At 33.0% G+C, this 10,393-nt stretch overlaps 1 protein-coding gene across 1 annotated transcript; it reads right to left on the bottom strand.

Moving 5' to 3' along the window:
• Positions 1-8,987: 8,987 nt before the first annotated feature.
• LOC100956282 (olfactory receptor 6C65) lies at positions 8,988-10,045 on the bottom strand. The gene has a single exon (XM_003790479.2). The coding sequence runs from the start codon at positions 9,952-9,954 to the stop codon at positions 9,013-9,015; it is 942 nt and encodes a 313-aa protein (XP_003790527.1). The 5' UTR covers positions 9,955-10,045; the 3' UTR covers positions 8,988-9,012.
• Positions 10,046-10,393: the final 348 nt, after the last annotated feature.

The following is a 10,393-nucleotide window of genomic DNA, read 5'->3' as shown; positions in this document are numbered from 1 at the left end:
TTGCAACACTCAATTACACTCAATAACAAAAGATGAATACAAGTGACATTTGACTTCTATAATTTAAAAGAGGTGCCCAGAGCGGTTACCATCGGCATCCAGAGACTTGTGAATATGGCACGTGTGTACATTTTTTTGGCACCCCTAGTGTATTTACACAATATTTTTAAAGCATCTTCGTATTTTATATGAATCACACTGGGCTTTGTTTTATCATCTTTCTCTATATTCCACATTTCATATAATTCTGTTACAATTTTAAGATAAGTCATCTATGCTTTAATTTGGTGTTTGCTGCATGTTTACTCTGCCTATATGTCTTACATTTATCTTATATTTAGTTGGGGGAAATTTATTAATAGAACATAAAGACTTCTAATGCTTCATATTTATGTAATGCAGCAGGCATTTAGTTTTTCTTATTTTATATTTGCCTGAAATAAAAATTCTGACTGATTATAGAAATCAACGGTCAATTCAATTTTTTAGTGAAAATTCTAAATTACCTTTCAGGAAGTAGCAATCTTTTTTTTTTTGTCTATTTCTTGCCCCTTTTCTTATACAAATATCAATATGGAAATCATTCTATCATTGTCTTATGAAAATTTAAACAATGGTTTATATATGTATTATCCATTTTTTTTCTAATCCATCCATTCTATTTCCAGATAACACAGCAGCCTCCTGTCTACTTTAATTCTTGAATTTTTTTAAAAAAGAAAGCCTTTCATTAAAATATAACTAATATAAAGTTTTTCAGTTGATGTTTCAAAATTCCCAATGAAATGTTTTAAAATGCAGTTTGATATCAAACAGCTTACATGAACCACATAAGAAACAAGCAAATAACTCTTCGTGTGTTATTGTTACTCTCTCGGACACCTACGCTAGTTAACATGTATCAGGTCTTTCTAAACTATTCTGTTTCCCATATTTCATTTACTTAGTAGAAATTACTATTTAAAATACTTTCACTTTTTAGTTATTGATTTAACTATTACATATGCTACGTATATAAATAAAGACAGAAAGAGAGAGAGAAAAAAGAAATTACCAGAGGAGAGTAATCACTGTTGTATAATGAATAAAATAGAATGAATGGAAGTTGAAATATCACACACATATTAATTGAAAATACTTACCGATTATCAAAATTTTGATGCTTAGAGTTAAATATGGAATGCAAAATAATATGCTCAATTCTCTTAAGTAAAAGGTCATGTGTTGGGTCAATGATATGTGGGGAAATTTTCTCTCTCTTCCCACAAAGCTGCAGATTTACTCATAAAGACCTTGGTGTTTCATCTAAAATATCTAATGAAATAGTTTCTTTGTGTTTTCTCCAACATTGTTTAAAATCTGGAATCCTGAAACATTCTGCCCTCCATTTTAACATCACATCTTTAGATAAAATTTTTGCAGTATAAATAAAAAAAATTCTAGAATTACTTTTGAGAGCATATCCTGACATTGCACAGAGGGCCATTTCTATTCATTTTCCACAGGGAAAAAGTGCACATAGCACCTTTAATGTGTTTACCATACATAATTTCATAAATATTCTTAAGATAAACTGCTAATGACTTTTGGGATAAATTCTTCAGATAAACTGCTAATGACTTTTGGGATAAACTATAATAGGGCACTAATGAATCTATGTACAAGATCAACTTTGACAATCATATTTAAATTGGCTTATTATGTATGGAACCTGTGTCTCAGGAGAAGACTGAGAAAATTATCAACCTGGATGTTAGTCAGGTGTTCTGGGAAGAGTGAGGCCTAGCAAAAATAAACTGATACCCTCTGATATTCATTTTGGGGGAAATCAGTTTAAAATAAGAAAAGCAAAATCAGCCAGAGGTCTATGGAGGAAAAAAATACCTGGTATTACAACAGAACAACTCATGAAGCAATGTTGAAATCTCGAAAGACCACTGAGGGACACCAATCCATCTGAAACTTACATAGGGAGTGTTGATCCTTTCATCAGTTTAGCTAAGTAACTAGTGCTCATTTAAAATTAGAAGAAACTGAGATTTCACCTTCATATTTCTATATTATTTTCAGTATATGGGCATAAACCCCTCCAAAGATTTTTCAACACTGTATGCAAAATCTATTCATTATATATGAACGCAATAAATTGAGCTCATTTTATAGTGATTAAACAACAATGCTAAAAAATATTTTAACAAGTAGAATTTGTTTTTTAAATGAAGTTCTTTTTGTTTATTGTTTATTCTTTTTTAAGAGAAAAAAATCTCACAGTGTTCCCTAGGCAGGAAAGCAGTAGCGATTCATAGGCAGGATCACAACTCACTGTAACTTTGAACTACAGGGTTCAAGCAATGATCCTGCCTCAGCTTCCCAAGTAGTTAGAACTACAGGCATGTGCCATTGTGCCTGGCTGAAAAATAGTAGCTTCTTTATTTCATATAAGTCAAAACTGGGATATTTGAATGACATTTGCAGTATGGTATTTCAGTAACAAAAACTTAGTAATTGTTTTGTTATAGACTTTATCACAGTTTAGAAATAAAGATGATTTAAGAAAAAAATTACAGCCTGAATCTTTTCGTTTGAACAAGATACCTTCATGTGGTCTTAATAAATATATTCAAATATTTATATGCAGAGATAATGACTGTTAACAAGTTAAAGCATACTTCCCCAGTTTGCTTTCAATTTTGGAAACCTGCCTTTGACCTTTAGCAATATATTTTTAAGCATTCAATACCTAATTAAGAAATCTTCATTTGTTCTTAATAGTTAACTATTCAATATTAGCTTAAACACATTAGTTTTAATGACCAAATACGGTTTTATTGTACAGATATGCCATAATGAATCAAACTGATCTTCGTTTAACATATCAAGATTTGAAAATATTTCTTATTACAAATAATATTAGAATGGATAGACATGAACAAAATTTTTGGCATTTATTGTGCTATTACCTTTTTTATTGTTTGGGATTCATTTAGGGTACAAAGTGTGCTATTACTTTTTGAGTGTAAATTTCTTCAAATACTCTATTGGGCTGCAACTTTTCATACTTAAAATATTCGTACATATTACCACATTTCTCTAGAGAACTGCTTGTTGCATAACATACTTTTATAAAAGTAGTTATTTTGATGCAAATTCAGCATATAAAAGATTACATCTTTAATCCTTTCTAGTGATTACAGAGAATAAAATGGTGATTATGTGCCTGTTTCTGGGATGTTTACTCTATTTTGATAAATGTGTTACAGATTTCAGATATTTTTAAATTTCAGAATATTATTTGGGTATACACGTTTTGGTTATATAATTTGCTTTTGTACAGATTGGGTCAAAGTTATAAGTGTTCCCTTCATCCCGATAGAATGCATTGTACCCATTAGGTATAAATTTACCCACCCCATCCTCTCCCTTCCTACCTGCTTGATTTTCATTGAGTTTTACTTTTGTTTGTGCACATAAGTGTTGATTGATAAATTCCAAGTTAATAGTGAGTACCTGTGGTATTTGTTTATATTAGAGTTATTTACACTTTAATTTGATACCTAGTATATAGTTATTTATCATTTTCCTTATTATTTATGGTTATCTTAGTAACTTTCTATTTTTATCAATTTTTAAATGTGTTTTTAAGGAGGAAACATACTGTTTTTTATTTTATATTTTTCCACATAGACTCATATAAAAAAGAATCTAATATCCATTTTAGACATGTGACCAAAACATATGCTAATTAAGTTTTTAATTTTACAATAAACATGACATTCTTTAAAGAGTTTAGAATGAGAAATCATGTTTATTGATTCCAGAAAAGTTTTACACAGGTTTAAAACATTAAGCTACTAGTTTTTGAGAAATTGAATTCTCTGAGTTGCAAAATGCATGAAATACTTGCTTGTTTTTTCATATATTATGAAAGTATTGTTTAAGTTTGAAAAATATATTAAAGTTTAAGACATTTCTTAATTATTAAGATTCTACTCAGAAGAAGGCATATGTGACAGGATGCAAAATAGGGAGAATTTATGAGGAGGAAGCAGGCTAAGTGTACATAGAAAGAAAGGAATGAGTATAGATGTTAATGTACCTTGACATCCTAAGTATCAAAATGTCTTCCTTTCAATATTTCCTTTGTCTTCAAGTAAAGAAAAAAGTAATTGGAAGCCAGATCAGGTGAGTAGGGAGGGTATTCCAATACAGTTATTTGTTTGCTGGTTAAAAACTCTCTTATAGACAGTGCTGTGTGAGCTGGTGCATTGTTGTGGTGCAAGAGCCATACCTTTCTCATGCCAAGATTTTTGGTTAAGGTTTTCCTGTTTCTCTATTGATGTTTACCTGGTCTTCTGTGATTCTCACAGTCAGATGATGATTTTGACACACAATTTGATGACTTTTTGCAATGTTTTTGTTAGTTCTGCTCATTACTGGCCCCTCTGACTTTTCTTCCTCAGTGACCTTTTCTCTCCCCACAGAAAAAGATTAAATCCGTTTGTACACACCATTTTCTTCTTGGGATTATGTCCATAAATTTTGTCTAATGGTCCCTAACTTCACTTCCACTCTTGCCAAATTTAACAAGAAATTTAATGTTTGCTTTATACTCTAATTCAAGCTCTGACATTCTCATTGCAGCGCAAACACACATACAACAATAATGAACACCACACAGCAAGAGTGGCACTCAACTGTCACATATTGACACAAATGAAACACTAATATACCCCAGTTATTAGATGTTTCTGAATTGTGTTACAGTGCTGTCAAGGTAAGTGCACAATGGCAAGTTTACTAACTTAATTGTCACAGCTCATATGTGTGATATTTTCTGGGCTTTCTCATCTGTTCCACTGTTCTATGTGTCTGTTTCATATTCCAGTATCTGTATTGTTTTGGTTTCTGTAGCCCCTGTGATATAGTATGAAGTCATGAAATGTGGTACCCACAACTTTGTTCTTTGTCTTTCTTGTTGTTGGTTTGCCTATTCTGGACGTTTTGTTTTTCTTTACCAATTTTAGGACTGATTTTTCCTATTTCTGTGAAAAATGGCATTGGAATTTTGGCAGTGATTGGATTTAACCTGTAGTTAAATTTGGGTAGTATGGAAATTTTAATAATACTAATTCTTTCAATCTGTGAACATGAGCTATTCTTCTATTTATTTATAATTTCTTAAATGTCTTTTATGAATATTTTTCAGTGATTTAAAAACATATTTGGGAATTATTCATAAGAAATGTCTGAGAAAACAGTATTTTTCATCTTATTTTAAATATTTATGAAATTTCCTTCTGTTGTGTATGGTCTAACAGTAGTTAAATTTATCTGGAGCAAAGTCTCTGAACTAATTAATACAAAGTGGGTAGTATGCTATTATTATTTTGTTGTTATTAATATTAATGATATAAATTTCACCTCAGAGTAAAATTTTAATGGGTTGTTCATTTACTTTTCTTTTGGGCTTTGACAGAATTACTTTTATGTTTGTGTCAACTAGGAATTTTTTCCCATTTTTCTTTTCTTTTTTTTTTTTTTTGAGACAGAGCCTCAAGCTGTCCCCCTGGGTAGAGTGCCATGGCATTACAGCTCACAGCAACCTCCAACTCCTGGGCTCAAGCGAGTCTCCTGCCTCCACCTCCCAAGTAGCTGGGACCACAGGTGCCCGCCACAACGCCCAGCTATTTTATTTTATTTTTTTTGGTTGCAGCCATCATTGTTGTTTGGCGGGTCCGGGCTGGATTCAAACCTGCCACCTTTGGTGTACGTGGCTGGCGCCTTAGCTGGTTGAGCTATAGGTGCTGAGCTCCCATTTTTCATTTACAATTAATGGGCAAGCTGTAATATAATTTGAGTTCTCTTACATATTTTTCTCAACTGACATATTTAAAAGATAATGTGACTATGATACATTATGTCTCAAATTTTCCTAATCAAGTATCCTTTTTTAATGATAGTATTTAAAAAATATTATTGATTCATTAGATGAGGATTTTGTATGGGGAACATGCATATGTGTTATGAAAGTTTTGCATATTATAAAGTCAATCACTGCTTTAACTATTTTATAGTCTGTAACTATGTACAAGAACATCTACTTTAAATGATTGTTCTATGCATCTAGAGTTTAGGATAAGATAATATTAAAATCTTGGGAACATTTTGGAGGCACAGCACATAGATGTTTGTATTTTTTAAAAATTCTTTTTTTGTTAAAATATGGAGTATATTCAGTTTATTTGCTGCCCTGTATTTTCTAATTAATGATTTTTTCTAAAACATTCAAAAGTATACTTTTATATAATTGTACATAGTACCCTTATTACCTTAGTATCCTATAATTACACAATTTTACTAGGTTTTCTCAGTATTATGGCTAATATAACCTTTTAAATTTTATGTTCCAGTCTTATCTTTTATGATATTAACATTGCTAAAGTCCTGAAAACTAATTATCTTACATATCAACTATACTATTTTATCTTTTATTAATTTTCATTTTTTAATTTTTCCTCAACTTGAGGTTTTATGTTTTTAACTTTCAGGATTCTGCATTTTACATTTATTTTAATGTCTTTTTTCCTACTATATATTGTGCACTACTTATGGTAATTATTTGGAAACTATAAAGGTGTGTAATTTGTCTTTGAAGGGTCCTTATATATTTGAGCACAAATAAAATTGTGTTTTCTGAACACTATGTGCATGTTAAATAGTTGTATACAAATCCTGTAGTGATTTTTGATAACTCCATGGACTATGTTGTGATGATCTCCCACCTCAATTCTATTTTATGGTGAAATTTTATGATAATATGATACTATGAAATATAAAGACACCACATTTAGTGTAAAAGCAGCCATATCTAGTAATCTTGCTTGTGGCACTTCATTGGAGGAGCTCTCCTTCCGCAACAGCTCCAGCTTCTCACCCTTCTTTTTCCGTTTGACAGGAAGTGTGTAATGCAAAGAGATGTAGGTAAATATTTCTGATTGAGCAGAGATGTCAAAAAAGTAACCTGGATATTGAAAAAATAGTCTATTTCCACAGAAGAATATTATTCCTCAGTTACTTTTTCCTTGTACATATTCTGAATATCTGATTCAGTAGAATAGTAAGAAAGAGACAGAGTTTTTCTTCAAAATAATCACGAAGCAGCTTTCTAAGCTTTGAAATTAGGTGCCATCTCATTGATTAACTGTAAGTTGCTGTGAAGTTTCTTTTTTTATTTGATTTTTTTCAGACTATTATGGGGTATACTTCTTTTGTTTATATACTTTGTTTCATACAGATTGAGTCAAAGTTATAAGTGTACACTCCACTAGTGTACACTTGTACCCGATAGGTATGAATTAACCCATCCTCTCCTCTCTCTTCCCCAGTTTGATTTTCATTGAGCTTTACTTCCATATGCACTTAAGGGTTGATCAATTAGTTCCAACTTGGCACTAAGCACATGTGTTTGTTTCTTCATTCATGTGATGTGTCACTTAGAAGAGTTGTTCTGTTAGACAGGAAGTGTGTAATGCAAAGAGATATAGATAAATATTTCTGATTGAGCAGAGATACTATTTATAGTTCCCTTCAGTTTGTCACAAAAGATACTAGACGACCATTTTTTTTTAATACCTGAGTAGTACTCTATAGGATACAAATACCACATTTTGTTAATCCATTCATGCTTTGGTGGGCTCTTGGGTTGGTTATATGTCTTTGTGATTGTGAATTGTACTGCTATAATCATGAATTTTCTTCAGAATCACTGATTTTCAGGTAGAAGTTGATTAGGCTATCTAGAACTTGTTATACATCTTTTTAAAGAAAAGACAAGTACTTACTTGATGGTCATACTGTTACTGGAATTTTTTCTTTAGTAGGTCCTTGGTCTTGGGGATTAGAAGAATGAATCCACAGACCACAGTTCAGTGGTAAGATAGGATTTATTAGACACAAAGGAATACAGAAAAAGCACCAGCGCTCCTGGCAGAGGGAAAGGCCCAAGTCAGAAAATAGCTCTCCTTTCTGCCTGGGTTCTTTGTCTAGGGGTATATATAACCACATCAGTCCCTTGTAATAACATTTGGCCAGGACTTGTTAACAAATGAATGGATACTGTCCCTTTCACTGGGGCAAGGTAAATGAGCTCATTAATGAATAGATATAGTCCCTTTTGCTAGGCTAGGTGAATAAGCAGGTTCCTTCACGAAATTGCCCAGGCCTAGGAAACTTACATAAAATTGTTCTTGCCTAGGAAATGAGGGGTCTCTGTTCAGCCATTAATGGTGGAACCCTGTATCATCCTTGGGCTATGAAATGCTCACAGCAGAGTGGTGCAGCCAGAGGAGGGCTCTTTAGGTCCAAGGGTGGCTCTGGACTGTGCCATGGTCTCCCTCAACTAACTAGGGACCCGTGGGCTTCTGCCACACTTGCCCTCTCTGCTGTACTTGGTTCTCCAGCTCTCACCTCCCCTTGTCTGCTGCACCAAAACCCCCAAAGCTCCCCCACCCCTCCATCCCCACCCCGCCGGCAGAGATGCAAAGGCGGGCAGGTCCTCACTGGTGGCTTGTGCTGACCAAGCCAGGGTGCACCTGCCCTGTATCAATACCTCACAGTTTCAATATGCTTGATATGGGAAATAGATGATCATAAACTGGGTAAATTACAGAAAAATAGGAAGTGATTAATATTACAGGAAAATCCATTTAATACAGAAAAAGCACTTTTTAAATGACTGTGAAATTTTTGACCAGGTTATTTAATTTGAATTCTACCCATCATTGGCCTTTCCATAACCATAACACATTTCCTTTTTGTAACATAGCATTCATCACTTACTAAAGCACTAGGTAATTTACTTTACTATTATGTGACTGCTTAATATGTCTAACTTGTTATTAGAGGTAGATTTTATGTGAGTATAAACCCTTATATGGTTCATTCTTTTGTGTACACCTATCACCTAGAATAATGATTTGCATTTGTTTGTGGTTTTAGCTACAGATTTCATTATCATGAGTGCTGGTTTGATGATAGTAGTTTTTTGGTGAATTCCTTAAGGGCCTGTTTTACCTGCTGGTTCCTTAAGGTGTAAATAAAGGGATTCAGCATGGGAGCAACAGAGGTATTAAGCACTGCAACACCTTTGCTCAGGGCCACACCTTCTTTTGCTGATGTTTTTACATACATAAAAATACAACTTCCATAAGAAATGGAAACCACAATCATGTGGGAAGAACAAGTGGAAAAGGCTTTTTTCCTTTGCTGGGCAGAGGGGATCTTCAGAATTGTTCTAAGGATGAGTGTGTAGGAGAGAATCACCAAGGCCAAAGTTACCATGAGTGTGAATATTGCTAAGAAAAAAGCCATGAGCTCTAGAAACTCTGTGTCTGTGCAAGCAATTAGCAGCATAGGAGAAGAGTCACAGGTAAAATGGTCAATAACGTTGGAGTCACAAAAATCCAGTTGGAGGCCCATTATCACTGGAGGAAAAATAATGAGAAAGCCGGCCAACCAGGAGCTGACAACAAGCCGGTTACAGACTTTGCTATTCATAACTGTTGTGTAATGTAGAGGTTTGCAGATAGCCACATAACGATCATAGGACATAACAGCCAGAAGAAAAAATTCTGTTGATCCTAGAAGGATTAAAAAAAATACCTGTGCCATGCAAGCATTATAGGAAATGGTTATGTCTCCTGTAGCAATGCTGATCAGAAATCTAGGAATGCAGACTGTTGTAAATGAAATTTCTAAGAAAGAGAAATTCCTCAGGAAGAAATACATGGGAGTTTTCAAATGAACATTTGACAGTGTTAACATAATGATGGTCATGTTTCCACTTACACTCAATAAGTATGTGATCAACATAAAGGAGAATATCACAACTTGTAACTCCGGGTCATCTGTAAGTCCCAGAAGGATGAATTCTCTAACTGATGTCTTATTTGGCATGGCTGAACTCTGAATCCTGATACTTCTGTAGATAAAAAAAAGATTGAATCAATTCATAATATGATTTTGAATACAGTTGCAGTATTGTTATTATGCATAAATAGCCTTAACTTCAAGAAGTGGCAAAATAACTATCCATCAGAATTTCAAGCTCCTATTAGATTTTATTTAGTATGGAAAACATTAATATGACTTATTAATTTAAAAATAGAGTTTAATTTCAGGTTTGATAATTCCTTGCTACATATTTTGATGACTTAACACACAGAGAGGTTTTTGCCAGTTATGAGATGGTAATGATAATAAATGTTTATCTTACTTCACTGTGTTTGTGGAAGATTAAATAAGTTATGAAAATAATGCTGTAATTGTGAAAATGTAATCACCATACAATTCAAATGCTAATTTTGTTATTAGAAATGGTCTTTTAGGTTATAAT

The sequence above is a fragment of the Otolemur garnettii genome, unplaced genomic scaffold (genome assembly GCF_000181295.1).
Source record: "Otolemur garnettii isolate 467f Iridium unplaced genomic scaffold, OtoGar3 scaffold00043, whole genome shotgun sequence".
In the NCBI taxonomy this organism is placed as follows: domain Eukaryota; kingdom Metazoa; phylum Chordata; class Mammalia; order Primates; family Galagidae; genus Otolemur; species Otolemur garnettii.
This window is presented reverse-complemented; position numbering and strand designations above follow the sequence as displayed.

What these genes read in the sequence shown, in the direction of transcription:
- LOC100956282 (XM_003790479.2), bottom strand. Translation starts at nt 9,954, where the DNA reads ATGCCAAATAAGACATCAGTTAGAGAATTCATCCTTCTGGGACTTACA.